This window comes from Ischnura elegans, chromosome 3, assembly GCF_921293095.1.
Source record: "Ischnura elegans chromosome 3, ioIscEleg1.1, whole genome shotgun sequence".
In the NCBI taxonomy this organism is placed as follows: Eukaryota; Metazoa; Arthropoda; class Insecta; order Odonata; family Coenagrionidae; genus Ischnura; species Ischnura elegans.
In genome coordinates, this window is record NC_060248.1 from 99,312,693 (window position 1) to 99,330,813 (window position 18,121).

Below are 18,121 nucleotides of genomic sequence, written 5' to 3' on the forward strand. Positions count from 1 at the left end.
TTACCAGTTTAGGTTGTAAATTCTGAAAATTAAAACATGTCCATCATTATTTTGGTCGATGCTGAATTTTCTTTCATTCATTCCATCTTTTCCCCATGTGGTCGAAATTATAAATATCTGGTGGCCTGCATAAATATCACAGTCAAGTGGTGACTTTTATTTTCTCCTACCATTCTATATTTATCATTTTACACAATGCTTGAATCATAACAGTGGTCGCGCATTACCGTCAGACATAATGCCTTAGTGAGAGATTTAGAGTAACTCTCTGATGTTAAAACCGGATTATTGCCTTTGTTTCACGGTCCTTCTATCCCAGATATCTCCTAGTTCTATAAAATACGCTAATGATCTGAGCGAGTGAACAATCTATAAAGCATACCATTAACAATAGTGATTGGATTTGTTGCTTTTTATCACCTGGTGCTGTTAAGCCACCAAAGTAGTATCATCATGAGTCTACATGAGCGCCGCATCTTTGAAAAGGAATGTGTTTAAGAAAAGCGGACTTTCAGTGGTCAAAATTCTCCCTGTTGGCTGAGTAATTTTAGACATACTGTTTTCTTGAGAAGTCAATGGGCTAGCTCATTAGCACCTCCCATTCAAGAAAGGGAAGTGTTTGAGGAAGACCATCGGGGAGGAATCTGGCCACGGAAGCCGAACTTCTTTTAATGAATCTTTCTAAAGCTTCGAGATATTTGGCGCAAATTATGAATACCGTCCTAAAACTACCCATTATTTATTCTTTAGATAATTTGTACAAACTTTAAAGGGCTAGTCTAAATTACCTAAATGTGTGCTATAACGTTTAGAGTATCCAGTGTTTCGAAATGAATGCCGAAAGAGAAGCGAGAGGAAAAATTAGCTTCACTTACGATGCTGAATCAGTCTTAACCAAGGAAGTCTTAATTAATGTACGTTGTCTTATATTTCTTCTATTATCACAGCCTTGAAAGTTTCAAATGCTGAGTTAATCGCTATGCTTGATCCAGTCTAGTTGTGTTTTTGGAAATGTTAACGTAGCAATTATGTGTCCTGTTAGGATGACCTCTAATATTTCAAGGTAGTTTGGATTTTAACTCTTGGTTAAAATATGCTCATATATCCATATTCCATGTTAAATATTCCGTAACCTATTGACCACCTGCAGTATCCATCTCTATTACTGCAGTAGTAATTATTATTAATTATTGGGAGGAGAGGGGATGATGAAAACTTTCACGGGGAGGATGTTCGCAAAGTTAACAAAAAGAAGGAGGAAAACTGAGTTCTAAACAGAAAAAAGGGAAAGGTCTAACTTTCAGCATCGCTGAATTAAAAAGAGATACACTATCCAGGAATAGGAATAGACAGCTCTGATTTTTGAAATAAGTATACAGTCTTCGTAAACTGTTAGGTAATTGACAATTGAAATAATTACTATTTCCTGTTATAGTGAAGTTTTACTGTTCGAGTATCGTTGTTGGAGGGCTACGAGGATGCAATTCTCTTTTAAGCTGGGATGCCTCGGCGAATCGAGGTCTATCAATGGATAAGGCGGTTGCGCTAGACTTGGGCGGTTCATAGAAATATCGAAAAATGTCACAATATTTTAATCTTGAATCTGGTATTGAGTTTTGAATACTTATCAAATTTTTATCCGATGAAAATCGTAATATATCGCCAGACGAAATCAAAATGTCTCGATATCATCTGCTATGAGCAAATAAATCGGCCACATCTTGAGGCGTGATGGCCTTTAGAAGACAACCGTCGAGTAACAAGTGGGTGGTAAGAACGGGGAAAAGATCTTATTTGAAAATATTTGCAACATGTTGTGAAGAAGGATGTGAAAGAGAGGAAATCCTTCGTCGCGAAAAGGCTAGCGGATAGGAGAATACAGTTGAAGATATTAATCTTTGTGTGCTATTTTATAATTCAAGATGGTGTTTCCAAAAAAATCATCGTGGGTGGGGTTAAATCCCTAAACCTCCTTGACGATTTATTTTATTTATATAATAACATTTGCGTTTAAATTTTGGAAACAACTACAAACCAATATTAGGATTATTGACTAATGAAGATGACGGTGATGTATCCGATATCATGAAATATCATCCAATATAACGAGGTATTTCATCTGGAGGCGATTTTCATGCTATTTAATCGGGTCCGATTAGGCGTTAGCCATTGTCTAGATATTAACTATAGCAATCGAAAATTATCAATTTTAAAATGTTTTCGTATTGCGTTAGTGACTTTTCAAAATCGCCCAGGATTAACTAGCTTTGATCAAGAACGGAAATTAACATATTCACTTAAGATAACGCTCACTGAAATCAAAATGGTATCCTTTGGCTGCTTGTACGCCCCGCGTGGCTGCCCATTCCGCTGGAGATCTTCGCGCGCATCGACACCCTTCACTTCACTCCGCCGACTCCCTCTGGTGACGGCCACTCTCCCCTAAAATAAGCCCGCCATGCATCATCATCGCGCGGCGGCGGGAAAAAGGGGTCGAGCGAGCCAAATGGGCCGTCGAATGGGGACCGCCGTCGTTAGCGGTGCCGCCCCGATTTATTTGCACGCCCCGTTTTTATGGGTTCTTTGCCGAGCGTAAACGAATTTTTTTTGCCCCAGAATAAAATCTTCTCAGGGTTTCCGTCGCGGGCCGGCCTCAGTGGCGTTGATATTAATGGTTGATAAGCTCCGAACCGGAACGAGATGGAGAGGAGGGTGTGCGTTAGTGGTGTTGGAATCACTCCTACAACTGCGTTGACTGGAAAGTAATGCGGATTCTGATAAATGAATTCCTTGCGGGACTGTTGTCTCGTGCAGGGGTTCAGGTCCACATTTAAGGGAATTCCAGGCATTTGCTACCTTGCCTGAAGTAAACGAATTGAGTTTATTAACATATCACTCAACATTGTATTTACAAAAATATGACAAATGGAAAGGTTTATGGTTATGGTTTTTGGAGATGTTTGTTTTTAGCTACTTAATAATATTTTGGTGCTACTCTGATAGCAAAAAAAAGTAGTTCATACATAGTTTATATGATGACTTTTAATCACACTCTGTGTATTGAAATTCATTTGATGATGCATTTTGCGTTCTAATGCGAGTGTTACATTGACCGTTTCTGTTCTATCTCGTGTGTGCTTCCAATAACATTACAGGTTGTTAAATTTGTTTGTTAATTTAAATCTTTTGCGTCCATATTTTGAATAATGGGCGTGAGTATGCGGTTTTCATGTGCAGCACTACTTTCTGTGAAGTTTCTGACAGTTTTAATATTTTAAACCAGTGACGTAGTGCTTTTCTGCAAAATATCTTTGCGCGGTGCTTTCACCACCTGTCGTCAGGCACAACTACAATATGTACAACATTTGAATAATGATAAACTACAAACTGTACCGTATATGCCAATGGACGGAATGCACATTAAGAAATAATAAAATATTTTTCCGAAGAATACAACACAATTTATCTCACAATCAACTTTTAATTCATTGGCACAAGTTTTCTCAAGTGACGTTCTAATCTCAAGGATTGTTGAAAATGTGTTCATATCGCTGGCGATTTACCTCCCACCTAGCAGACCAAGGCTTTCCATTGGTGTCACGAAGTCTCCATTATGCTCGAAATCAATTATCGTGTCTATTTGGCATGATTGAAAGACAGGAGTGAAATGAAAATTTCCTAGCTCGTTAAAACCGTGATTACTCAGTCTTACGAGAGGTGCTAATCGATTTAGAGCCTGACACATTCCGGCACCAACCGCATAATTGCAGTACAGTGCCAAGCTGACTTCCTTTCTGATTAAGATAATATATTTTGATAAGTCATCATGACTAGTGAACACTGTCATGGTAGAGGTAGATATTTTCATTACTTTAACGTACCAACAAATACAATTTTTCAACACTGAATGCGTGGGAAGAATTTTTTTCGTTGTATTTAAGCATTCAATGTACGAAGTCCGAGTTTTAGAGTATATTTAATGTTAATTAATTTCTGTAACAATTTTGAGTTTTTTTTTGTTGATACAGCTGAATAAAATGATGATTTTATTGAGAACCTTTAAAGAATATTTCTCTCTCATCTTCTGATGCTATATTTCGTAAAAATGGTAAGCATATTTTCAATTTATTTTCAGGAACGATTTGAACTCGCTGAATTGCTTGGTTAATAGAGACACTCGACAAATACCACTAAGCATAATATACCGCTTAAATAGCTAAAACTTTAGCAGTAGATAATAACTTTCCTTTGACGGTCACTTTTGATGTTAGTATCTTTATTTGAAAAAAAATATTTTATTTTCGTGCGTAGTTTACGATTTTAGGTAAATGAATGAAGTCTTATGCCTATGTATTCTTACTATGCGTTGTGAACCCTGAACAGGAAATATTCAACCGCGGAATAACTACTATCAGAAAGGTTGTGTGAAATATGTTTTGTACCTGAGTGTTCTCTCTGATAGATTAACAATTATTAAAATGAACCTCTTCGATTAAACTTGTTTTTTCTATATAAGCTTGGGTTAATGGCAGGTAGCCGTTTTTGGCTATGGTTCTTAAGCTAGAAAAAACTATTCGAAAACTTTTTGGTGCATCACTTAGAGAGGGAATTCCGATACCCAGAACTTTAATGCGGTCTGTATTCATCTTTAATTTTGTCTTCCAGCTCAGCCATTACTTCTTACCGGAGCATAATAATTCAGGTATTCCTGATATTTAGATAAGACTTTTCCTGCTTCTTCGGTGGGTTCGAACTCTCAACCTCGGTAGGATCAGGAAAGCCTTTGATCCTCATAACGCTGTTGCCACTGTTTTGGCTATTTCATTTCGATAATCAAGAATTATTTTAATGACCGTTTAAATCGCTTGATTCTGAAGATAGACGTCGATTAAAGGATATACATTTTAATCTGACATCGAGTTTCCACTTTGTCACGGGCGTCAATTAGCGCTTAGTGTTTTTCAGTTACGGTACTTATTTATCTTCCCGAGCATAACATAATGGTGTTATTCAAGTAGCTTACCAGTCCATTGCGACACAATTGACTTCCTTTGATTCCAAGGTCTGACTCTTATATGTGTGATAGGTACTCATTATTTATGCACCATGAATGATTTTACCGTCAAGAACCACTTTATTATTATAATGCCTTCCTCAGGGTAGAAAAGACACACATGCAAAGCAATCTGAAATGAGAGAAAATACTTATCTCTAGCTCAATTTTTGTACTCGAGGAAAGAAGATGAAGATCGTGAATAGAATGATAATCATTTTAACAGAAGCTTCGGTTAGAATCGGAAAGGGATTGTAGGGATGAGTAATGAAATGCGTGATGCATTACTTGTCAAGCCTCGTGGCGCCATTCTCGTTGTTTGACGGACGCTCCGGAACTCATGCGTGGCCATGTGCTTTTTAACTTGTTTGAACAGTTGCTCCCTAGAAGACGATCAAATATCGTCGTAGGTACACACTGCAACACCGGAGGCTTGGTTTTAATAATTCATTAACTTCCAGTCGCTATGTCCTCATCTCATTTCCAATATTTATTTTTATTCCTTAATAGGTAGAAATACAATGGAATGAGTGAGGATGTTTGCCTAGCGTTTCGACATTATTTTGTTTCCCTTCTTCGGGCCATAATGTAATATTACTCCCAATCTATATTTTGCAAAACTGATTTTTCTGAGGCAGTAATTTGGAAGAGTCTCTTTTCATATGATAAAAAATAAAAACGTACACGCATAAGTTGATTGAAAAGTACGCCGTTCTTTTGATTTTTGTTTTCGTGTTATCTTTTTTAAACGAAAATTACGTTATCTAATGATTTTGTAGTAAGTAATTAGTTTTCACCCATCTAATTTGGTATTTGATTTGGTAATTTTTAATTCTAGTGACATTTTCAGTTTTTTTTATAATTTTACAGGCAACTGTTGATATATTTTGGCAATTTTTTACGGATAACATTCATTATAGTGACTGATAATAGTACTCAATTATCACCCAAGTATTTTAAGCTATTCCAAGAGTTAACGAATTTTTGCTAATTTTTAGGTGAAGTTCGTATTTAATTAGAAGCCGTAAATAATCTTAATCAAATAATCAGGCTGAAAGTGATATGAAACGAATAATAAAAAAGACATCGTGTATGAAATTTTATCATGTTATGCGGTTTGACGGGGAAGTTGGCTGTTTTGTAAATTTAGATTACAATGCGCCCCCTAGAATTCAGCCCCATGCGCGCGCGCGACTTGCTAGCTAAAAATGCGGACTAGCATAAAATATTTGGGATCGCGGAGTGCTGGGAACTAGAAACGAAGCCTTCGAGAATATATTTTAGTATAGTCGTAAAAGTCTCCGTGGGGCTGTTTCAAAAGGGGACCGCACAGAGAGAGACACGGTCGTCGGTGCCTTCAGTCAAAACAAAGCAAACGTTTTCACGAGTACTGCCAAACGTGAGGGTGGCTTATACGAGCGGATGAGAGGCAGTAGTGAGTGAAGGCTTCCTTTCCTCGCGCCGAAATGGATGCTCAGACCAATTGACGTGTCCTCAGCACCGATGTGTGTCTACTATGACGGCATTTCCATCGACCACGAAGTCAGGGGTTTTCACACCTGATAATAAATTTTATACGTTACCTGAGCGAAGTGGATTGAATTAGGTCCTATAGAGGCAAAAATGGATAACTTTTTCTCAGGGCGAAATTTCAATGAGTCTCGATTGGTAGATATCAAACGGAAGATATGAAGATGTAAAAGAGAATAAATACGTGGGTATGAAAAAATTTGCCAACTGGAAAATTCAGTTGAGATCTGCGTCAAACCAATCTTATGATTGCTGACCAGTGATGGTGAGGTTCGTATTTGTAATTGTTACCCGAGGTTGATTCAGCCCCATTCAGCTTCTTCTGCTCTAAAATGAACTTTATTGTCATATTTTGGCCACCGTGGGAGCCCTTTCACATAGTTTAAGATTCATACTCGTCAATTTCTTGTTCTGTAACTTTTATCAGGTTTCCTCTCGTGCTAAGGCAGATCCTGGTGGTCAAATGAGTGTGATGCTATTGTTAAGTAAAATACTAAATTTAATACCATACCTAAGAAAATGAAATTGAATTAGGCACTATAGAGGCTGAAATGGATAGCTTTTTCGCCAGTCCTCTAAGGAATCCATCCCATTTGACGTGACGTGCGTGAAAATCCCTCCGCACCGGTAACACTTAGGGATCGGGTCATCTATCGGTGCATCTCCGCCACCGCTCAGATTTTGAGTCCACTTTTGATTTTGAATAAGCAAAGTCTATCATATTACCGAAGTATTATCGTATGATCGGAAGCTAAGTTCTTGACTCGCGCACTATCTAAGTAGGTAAACGTATGATGGACTGCTGAGTGCCAGAATTTCCAAACGATTAATCCATTTATTATGAGTAACATAATTGAAAATACACGTACTCTATTTGTAAAAATAAAGGATAAGTCTTCCACTTTGATCTCCAACTGAAAATTTTACAATGTTATGGAATTTACTGTGAGTGTCTCATCACAAGGCGGGATTTCAATGAACCTCAGTTGCAAGATATCGAATAAAAGATATGAAGCAGGTAAAGAAGGATGTAAAAGAGAAGAAATTCGTATGTGTGGAAAGATCAGTTGATTGGAAAATTGAGAGGCGAGCTGCGTCAAAACAATCTTATTACTGGAAATAAGGAGTATAACTATGTCAAGTTTACCATTATATTACTATGGGCACCACCCGGGTTTCGTAACGTGGTTACATATTCCTTCTTTGTATGAAGATGTAATTACGTTACGAAACCCGGGTCGTGCCCATATTAATATAATAGTGAACCTGACAAAGTTTTATTTCCAATATGGAGAGGTTTCACAAAGTCAAGCCTGAAGTTCTCAGTTAAACCTTATTACTGTTGACCAGTGAATGTGATTTATTCAAATATATGTCTTACTTCCACCAATTGAAGCTTGAATCTGTTGAACTTAGTGAATGTGATGATGAGATTTCTTAGTATTTCACTATGTTATCATATATTATTATTAAAAATTAGGATTTTACCAAGTGGATTTCGATAAGATCGACGACTCAATATCGTATTTTTGTACAATTTAACCAATTTTTTAAAAATCACTTACTGCGGTACCAGCGAGGCATTTTATTATTGAAATCCTCACCATAGGTAATGGTTACGGTGCTTTTCATTAGAAAAAGGTGAAGGAATGGATGTGAAGCGTGGAATCATCCCACCATAGAGGCTTGGGTAAAGGCCAAGTGGCAATCACTCAGTGAATAATTAGTAACCTAAACATTGACGTAGACATATTTTGCAGTGACGCTGGAAACTCTTCGAGTTTTAGGAGTTTGTCCTCTATGAATTCCATCTTATGGAGCAAAGCATTTTTACTCCTCACCTTGTCCATTGTTTATACATTTTTTCACTATTATTTTCCATGCTTAGGACCGTGAAGCGGCGTGTGCTGCAAGCCTTGGCATTCAGTGTTCTCTCTCTCACATTGAAGGAGTTAGTTTCAAATGACACTTGACTCCATTTATGGACGATAAAGTTGTCAGGAATATACTTCCTGACAACTTTATCGTCCATATCGTCCTTATCGTATAGCTTTGTCATTATTAGTTAGAGCTCTTTCTTGCTACGAATAACTAAATGATGAAATGACTTAAGGATAAAGGGTCAATTTATTGCCAGTTAAATGAAAAATAGCATCATATGAGGCGACATCGTGTTGAATTGCTAAATCTGAAGTCACTTAGCGCTAATTGGAACGATGCCGGATGAATGGAAGTATGGTGCCATTTAGACTTCAGTTCCTATAAGCGAGAACCATTGTTTTGCGATGAATTCAAGAAAGTACAGGTAGTGAAGGAACCTGGAATGTGAAAAAATGTGTTCATAAATGAACATATGATACGTATTCAGGAGTTTTCTGCTACTTTTCTTACGTCGCGACGGCGTCCTATATTCATGTAGTTAGAGTTATTTTCACAAGGAGACGATTATATTGCCGTGGTTGAAGTTGATGAAGATGGAAACTGGAATGTTTTGTGTAAGGTTTGAATCAAAGAGTGACGAAAAATAAATGAGGATGAAGTAATTGCTTTGGTCCGTCATTTATTAGTGGAAAAGAGTTCACTCTGTTATAAAGGAATTCGGAAGCGAAATGAGGTTGAGTGTGTGAGACTATGTTTGTATATCTCGTACCAATGTTAAGAGAAGCTTAGCGAATTTTGAATGGCCTAAAAAGATGACCGAGATTTTAAATCAGAGATGAGATTTCCATCGTTATACGTTTTATATTTTGACTTTTTTTAACCCTTAGGTAAACCACATGATAGCTATTTTTATCTAATCTCCATGTGATAATTATTGTATTAGGAGTTGTCATCTTTGCATTGGATTTGTCGAAGTGAACAACACTGTTTCAGTCACGTTGTAAATCTATTCATTACTGATCAGTTACACTAAAGTGCTCATATGGACGGGAAAATGAACTATGGACCTCGCGTATTATAGATCAAATAGGAAGAACTCATAACGACTTTGGAATCCTTTTTTTGCTTTTTCGCTTTTTGCACTTTAAAAAAATGTAATCATCAAATTAAATGGGCCACCCTTTCAAACACGTATATCGTTGCCCTATCTGATATTCATAGCATTGTTCGAATAACGTTCATCGGCTTCCACTGAGGAACGTTAAAAAAATACTTAGGAGATAAATTTTTCAGTTTTATTCATCACATTATTATTTTAAATTTATTTTTGTAGTCAATCAATCAGATCCTTCAATCGGTAGTCAAACGCTCTCCCACTGGGCCACCACGCCCCCCTGTACGTTAATTATTGCAAATTTTTTACGTTAATTAAGTCAAAAGTATTACTAAGTATATTTCCAATTCCTTTAGAAATATAGATCCTCAATTTAATTGGTCGGTTATATAATTCCTTTTCTTCAGGTGGGCTTGAAACATCCAAGAAGTCTTTTTGTGAAAAAATAATCGTTCCAGTGACTACTTCGGCTTGCAAAGGCACACGTAATAGGCGCCTAAAAATAGAGTTTTGGGGGGGGGGGGGGAGGGCAAGTGGGTCGTTTCGGCTCAGCCATTGATACCGGATTTGAGAGGTTTCGGGCGTCACTCCTCGCCACACCCACCCCTTCCGCTTTGCCCTTTAGCCGCGGAAAGCCCTTTGAGTGAGTGCAATCGAGTGCGTTCTCCTATTCGCGGAATCTCTTTCCCGGGGACCCATGGGGCCCGCAGATGGTTTGCCGCGTCGCTGTCTGTTGGACGCTCCTCCCTCGGCCGTGTCCTCGCGTAAATATAGATTTGTTTGGATTTGTTCGCAACGGAAGGCTGCCAATCTTCAATTCTCGCTTTCAAGTCCGACAAAGGCTCTTTTTACGCCTCGGCTTCCCTCCTTGCGTATTCGACCTCTTGGGGATGATTTTTTTACATCAATTTCTACGAAAAGAAGAAAGCGTATTTTCATTTCGTGTGGTGGAATGAGTTTGCCAAAATGCCTGTATTTTATTTTAGACAAGAATTCATTTGCTCGGGTAGCTGTCTTGCTGGTTCTAGGTGAGAATATCGAGGGAGAATAAACTATGAACTCCCGTTTCTGTCCAGTGCAGCCTTACGTTTTCAATTTCGTTTCCATTGTTTTCAATATCACGTAAGTGTTGGGGTGATTGTGGTTGAAATTAATGCTCTATAGGTTCATACGTTTTGAAATTATCTTTTGAATTATTTTTATACATATTTATGAAGTTCTGGAAGTCTATGCAGTGGGTAAGTCCCAAAGCAAATCGTTAGTCCATATATCGCGTTTCATGTAAGTATTAATTTTACGAACATTTAAAGTTCTATTTACCATTACCTTCATTTTACTGTTGTGTACCTTAAAATAAAATATTTTTTTAATTCGTCAGTGAATTAGTCTCTGTGCTGGAATTTAGGTAGGATTATTGTACTCGAGTTCACTTTAATCATTTTGTGACAAATATGGACTCGCACATATATTTTGGCCATTATTTTATTATATTCACTGGAAATATCACTTTGGGCGAGTGAAGGATGAGGAGATGAAACTTTTACGCATTTATTTTCATAAAGGTACTCTTTTTGTTATTCCTGGATATCAATAAGGTTGGTATATACGGAGAATTTTGTGTATCATGCCGCTTATCATCAATCGTCATAATTGAACTTCCATATTCAAATCCCGGTAAGGCTTATTCCTTTGCATTCTATTTGTAAATCCTATTCTCTTCCTCCCCTTATCAATTTACCCAGCTATTTTCTCTCTATCACGGTTTTTAACACTTCCCGCTCATTACTCGCTCCATTCCAAACTTGTCTCCTCTTTACCTCATCCACTACTTTCCTCTCCTCACCCACCTAATCTAGGACTTGGTCGTACCCCTTTTTCTCCGTCCACTTCAGTTTCTCTATTCTGCTGCATGCCCTTACCTCTACTCCTCATGTGGTAGAAAATAAATATTTTTTACATATATGTTTATGTTTTCATTTTCGCTATTTAATATAATTAAAAATTCCGCATGTGTTCATTGCGTCCTCACTTACATTTTGCACAGGGCCGTGGGCAGCCAGGTTCTCATGGATCCCACGCTCATCTGCAAGAAGACGCGGAGGCTGCGTGGTGGGGGGCACGGGGGCAACAGCCACCCGGGGGGCGGCGGGGGCGGAGGGGGCGGTGGTCGCCTCGCCGAGATTTGCCGCAAGGAGCCGAGTCTACTGCGCGAGATATCGCGGGGCGCGGCCCTCGGCACCAAAGAGTGCCACTACCAGTTTCGCAACCGACGGTGGAACTGCACGGCCTTGCGACGATCCCTGCGCAAGATCCTCATGAAGGGTAAAAAAAGGGGCGCTAGGGGTCTCGGTGGATGGATGGCCTTCATACATGTCTTAATAACTTTTCGCCTATTCGTTGGTCGCCTTGTGTATACATTTATTTAAAATTATCAAATCGTAAGAATACATCGGGAGAAGCACGTAGATTCATGCACTTATCCCCTCTCAAGAAAGATGAAATGTACCCGTGAAACATTTCATTTTCGCGAAATCATTTTCATTTTCGAAGTCATAATTGTGTAAAAGTTCAAACTTAATCACATTTTTGAACGAATTAGTTTTTTGGCGTAGAAAAAAAAACAAAAATTTGAAAAACGCACAAGTCATTTTCTCTATAATGAGACCTATTTTATTTTCACTATTTTGTCACTTTTATGTCAAAAAATTATGTTTGAAGATGTTTAGTGTAGAATTTTTTCATATCGGACTTGACCGTGCAATTATTTTGCTTCAATGAGAAAATTACTGACATCACTATTTTGATGCTATTCTACATTTACGGTTCCAAATATTTTATCAGTAAAAATATCACCTCAGAGTAATCTAACTCTAAATTATGTGTAAATTTTAGTTTTTAATTGAAAGCGGAAGTTATCTTAAAGGCACCTATCACCAAGCATTTCCACTCATCAGCCAAAATTTTATGGCTTAAAATCGCACTCAAATACAATGAAAATGTGGAACGCAAAATATATGTTACGAAACGTGGACTCTTGCGGTGTATTACCCAGCTTTATATTCATTATTATTCCAAAAAATTCGTGCTGAGTGGCGAAAGCTTTTTTCGAACCCTAAAAGATGCAATTTGATCACTCATAGCTCAAGAGGAAGATACCTGAATGTCTGCGTAATATTGGCATGTAAGTAATACAGTTAGCAACTGTTTACAGGGCAGAAAAATATCCTCAGAATACTCTGTGGTTGGATCCGGATAACGAGTCAATGTTCTTAAAACTGATATAAAATTTGTCTCTTTAAGGGTTTTGTATCTTTTATACAGTTAAATGGATGTGTTTAAAAATGATTTACATTCCGTATCGTGACAGCTTTGAGACTACATTAAATTCATTCGCTTATGAATTTTATTGATCACAATTTCCCTCTAAGGCTTTTGAAATATCGTTGATGGCTCGAACACTTAAATAATTAGGATTCCTTTAACTCCCAGATTTTATGCAGTTATCAATTGCCTGCAGTTCTAAGAAAGAAATCCGGCTTAATTAGAACTCTCAAATTTCATTGAAACGACTTGTTCACTGCTATTTAAATGAAGATTAAAGTTCAAAATTTTCGTCAACATCAATTTAATTTGTTGCTAATAAATATATATTTTTGGTGGTGGCGTAAATTTGGATCAGAGTGGGTTCTAAAAAATGTAGTTCTATCATTTTATTTCTCTCTACTTAATACTTGGATGAACATAATTATGTATTTATTTATGAAATTTTATGCAAGTTTGTTGGTCAGTTAGATAGTTGCCGTATTAATGTAATATATATCCTTTTCAGATACTCGAGAAACGGCGTTCGTGCACGCGATCACTGCTGCTGGGGTCACGTATTCTGTCACGCGGGCGTGCACCATGGGAGACCTCGTCGAATGCGGCTGTGACAAGAGCACTTCGAGAGGTCAGCTGTCTCCAGAATAGTGGTTATTTATTTTATGCCAAGTGTATTGTAATATTCCTTAGAAACTCTATAATCTCTAGAATATAACACTCAATAATCGCACTTCTATTCCCATAACCTCATTTGAGTTATTGATATTACGTGTCAAGGGCCTTTTTCTCTCTCGCCCTTTAGGAACTTTTACTTCAATTTTCCCTTCCAATTTTTTCTTACGTAATTTGTATTTCATAAATAGTCTCTATACCCAGTGTTATTTTGGAATTATAACGGTTCAGTTTGGAATTTGGTATTCTTATGTTATTTACCTTGTGTCTCATCCTATCCGCCCACTTGGTCATCACTATCCACCTCGTGCCCCAGGTATCGAAGGATTCTGTTCTTTCCTAATCAGCTTTTCCAATGGCCTTAGTTCCTTATGTAGAGTTACCCTACCTTCCCGAAAAAGTTTACACACTGGTTTGCCTATCCTCCTGTCTTGGACACAAAGAGTGAAATTCTTCACGAAAATATCTTGCTTTTGAGTAGCGGCCTTTTGGCAATTAGTATCCTTTTACGTGAGGCCATACGACACTCGATGTCTGTTATGTCTCCTCTATTCCTTGTAATGGTGCTCCTTGGAAGGTGAATTATTCCTGTTGCTACAGTCTCTCTCCTTTGAGGAGGACATGGTCACTACTTTCTCTCTTCCACCATTCAACAAAGGTCATGTTCACTCACATACTTAATACTTCATCCCGAAGGTTAGTTTGGATTGATGAAGGTGGAGCTCCAAGACTTCAAGGCGTTCACATCATAAAATAAGGTTGACCTGTACTTTTCCTGGGCTGCTAAATCATCGTAGACAAGTTCGAATGTATCCTGTTGAACTGCCCGTCGGATTTTGGATCCAGTACCCTTCTATTAGTAGAATTGCAATGGGAAATCCAAATACATGGTGGATCAAAATGCACTTCGGAGTTTAAATCATTCACAGTATTGTATCAATTGATATCATTTGACTAACTATTTTAACAGATGCATCCAGTGGCATAGCCAGGGGTGGGGTCCGGGAGGTCCGGACCCCCCCCCCAAATATAAATGCATGATTGTTTTCATTTATGAAAGAAAAAATATTGAAAATCATGAATTTACAAAATATTTCTTTAACCAATGAAGTTTTTTCGATTGTGAAAAGTGTTAAACTTAGTTTAAAACCCTCTATTTAGTACACTGTTTTTCAAAAAATTTCCCCACTGTTTTAGGACGAAATTCCTGGCTTCGCCACTTAATGCATCTGAAGAAATAGCTGCTCGAACAGATTTTGTTTTGCCTATTAGTGTCAAATGAGTATCATTCGTCACATGACACACACGCTTGACGAGTCCCTTTCCCTCGTGCGATATGCAGACTGGCGATCGGTGACCAAGTCTTCTCATCTTTGGCAGGTCGTGGCGGTCGCGGAGGGAAGGGCGGTGCGATGAAGGGCTCCCCGCCTATGGGAGCGTCGACGCCCGGTGTGGCGGGTGCCATGGCCAACATGGACGACACGGGCAGCTGGGAGTGGGGCGGCTGCGGCGAAAACGTCAACTACGGCTACCGGAAGTCGAGGGAGTTCATGGACGTCCCGTACAGGCGGAGGAGAGACATCAAAACCTTGGTCATGTTGCACAACAATGACGCTGGGAGACTGGTGAGCTAGCTCGAGCCGAGAGCTTATGTATAAGTAGACTACCTGGCGTCTGATTTAATCAATTTTATAATTTCATTGAAACTTTTAAATCTGTTTAAACTGTGCAAGTTACACTGGCGGCATACCTTTCTGAATTGATTTTTGTGAATTTTTTAACCATCAAATGCTGATAAGGACTTTTCCTACCAGTTTCAATGACTTCATCACAATTTTCACCAAAATAGCGATCATTAATAATTTAAGATGACTAAGTTAACTACCCAAACCTTATATCTTCCTTAATAGTAATTTATGACCAATACGTTATCATCCACCAGCTATTTCAGTTAGTATCTTTACATTTCAGACTAAATTAACGTAGTGAAGAAATTAGAAAGGCAGAGTTTCATGGTATTATTCGTGAAGCCAATGACCATAGTTTTCTTAATGTATTTTAACCATATACCTTGGCATTAATTTACGGCTGTATTTGTTAAAAACTTCTAAAATGGAATGTGTACGATACGATGCAGAATTCATTTCCAGGGCATTAGCTTTATTTGGAGCGATAACAGATGAAAAGATTTCTTTTTTTTACTCTATCGCTCAAACAATTTTTTTAGCATTGACCTCATCATTGACCATTATCGCGTTCGCTTTTTGTTGATAAATATACAAGAGAGGATGAAGAACTAGTCAGAATGAGTCCTAGGTCATTCACAAAATAAATATGGGAATAAACTAAGCAGTAACCTCTAAATTTATATGTCACTTTTAAATTCAGAAAATCTGTGCATGAAATAATGTAGGTATGCCGATTTTTGACCCACAGCGCTTTCTTCAGTATCTTATTACCAATATTTGCTCTCATCAAATCTGAGGAGCAAAATGAATTTCCTAAATTTTCCACTTCATTACTCTTGAATATTTATTACCCAATGCAAATGTAAATTACGTACTAAATTTCGATTAGCAATTCAAAAATAATCTTCATACCTGCTCAGCAATATTCTTTTTATATGTTAAGCGAATAATTAAAAAAATATTTATTCCGAAGCATTACCTTCGTAATATTTTTTGAACCCCACTATATTTATCGAAAATTTTGAACTTCTGTCATAATTTGCTCTTTTCTTTATTTTGAGGTTAATGAGAGACTATTTATTTAAATTGTTAAACTTGAACTCTGCTCTCGGCTGATAAATCTACCTGCATGAAGGGTCAAATCTGAATAAATATTCAAAGATAGTGAAGATGACTTAGAAAGTTATTAAACGGTTTTAAACAATAAAATGTTATGTAAAATATTTATCCAGATCGAGAGATATATTGCTGCCACTATCTTAACTTCATTTGATCCATGACAGCTATTTAATACTCAACCATTTCATAGCTGCCAGCTTTTATTCATAATTTTATTAGGATTGATTTTGGAGCATCACTTTAAACCAATATGCTCACATTATAGTCCAGACTATTCCCCTACGAAGAAAATATTGGGTATTTTTTTATAAGTCTATTGTGTATGTTGCCAGACGAAGATAATTAAAAAAAAACTGTGGTGTTTTCTGTCCTATAAGTTCGCTTTTTCATACATTACTTTGTTTTTAATTTTGGTTGCTAGTTTTGAATAACTTATGTCATCACTTTATATGTAATAGGAATTATCATCTATGTGATTTTTTTCACGGTAGAGAACTATTCCTAAGTTCCATTCGTTTTCCATCATAAGTTAAAATCTGTGCTATGGATTGAAGCTTCAATTATCATTTGTTTGTTTTGCATCATTTTTCCAAAATGCCTTCTCGCTTTCATCAAATCTCTGATTTTCCAATAATGTATTTTTATGGGCCTATGAGAAAATATTTTCAGCCGTTGATAGCTATTAAATAAGGTAATTGCTGAATCCATTTGAAATTACAGTGACAATTAAGCACATACGAGCATATCGTATCTCAAACAAATTAGCTGTTGCATTTAGAAATGAAATTATAAAAAAATCGCTGTCTCAGCAGTTTTTAATTTTTCTAGCAATTATTTTCCTTGAACATTTTATTATTTACTCTTTATTTCGATGTGATTTCTATATAATGCTTCTATTTATTCAAGTAAAATCGAAAAGGTTGAGTGTGCATTATTATTTTGGAGTGAAATGGTCAAAAAAGTATCCGACGAGCTTATTGTAGATATCGTTATTTTGTAAAACCGTGTAAGAGGTAACATGGTACCAAAAAACTTTGCATGGTTCTCATAATTATCTTATCAACTGACCTAAGTTCCGACAAATTATGAAACCTTGAAAATAACATGAGTCGTCGAAATCTAGACGGGATAGCAATAAAAATATCCAGTGGACCATAAAAAAGTATCTCTTTGATGTGCATCAATGAATGTTTTGTTATAATTGAATACGCCTTAATTTAGACTTGACTCTCAGCTGTCAGAGTATCTCACAGCTGATTTGATCGTCTCTAATTTTCTTGGAAGATAAGAAGATTAACTAATTCAGTGAATTACCGTTTCTTCATGTAAAAATATCACAAAGGAAATCCACATGTGATCCAAAGTTTTTCGTATTAATTGCATAATAAAAATTATAAATAATTGTGTGGAATGGCATTGCATAGTAGTTGTTTCAACTTACAGTCATTTACCCTTTAAATTTATAGGGCTTTAAATTCGAATAAATGCAAGGTTATGAATGCAGTGGCTACAGAAGCACTGCCTTCATGAGGAAGGCCACATAAAAGCGATTTTTATTACTTTTTTTCGTGGTTAAATCTTGGAGCTAACAGTTTTTTTAGCTCACTATTTTTATATTTAACGTTCTGAATGATCTTTCGCCTTTCGGATGTGTACCTTAAGTTCCAATAACATATTTTTAGTGGGCCATGGAATTTAGATTTCGTTTCTGAAACAAATTTTTTGCTACTGTGCATGCCTAGG

At 37.1% G+C, this 18,121-nt stretch overlaps 1 protein-coding gene across 1 annotated transcript in view; it reads left to right on the forward strand.

Annotated features, from left to right (window-relative positions):
* The window catches only part of LOC124155232 (protein Wnt-6-like), a 155,626-nt gene that overhangs the window by 126,186 nt on the left and 11,319 nt on the right, over positions 1 to 18,121 (forward strand). Inside the window, exons 4-6 of the mRNA XM_046528948.1 lie at positions 11,623 to 11,900; positions 13,408 to 13,527; positions 14,952 to 15,196. Coding sequence (XP_046384904.1) covers positions 11,623 to 11,900; positions 13,408 to 13,527; positions 14,952 to 15,196 — 643 coding nt within the window. The remainder of the gene's footprint in view (positions 1 to 11,622; positions 11,901 to 13,407; positions 13,528 to 14,951; positions 15,197 to 18,121) is intronic.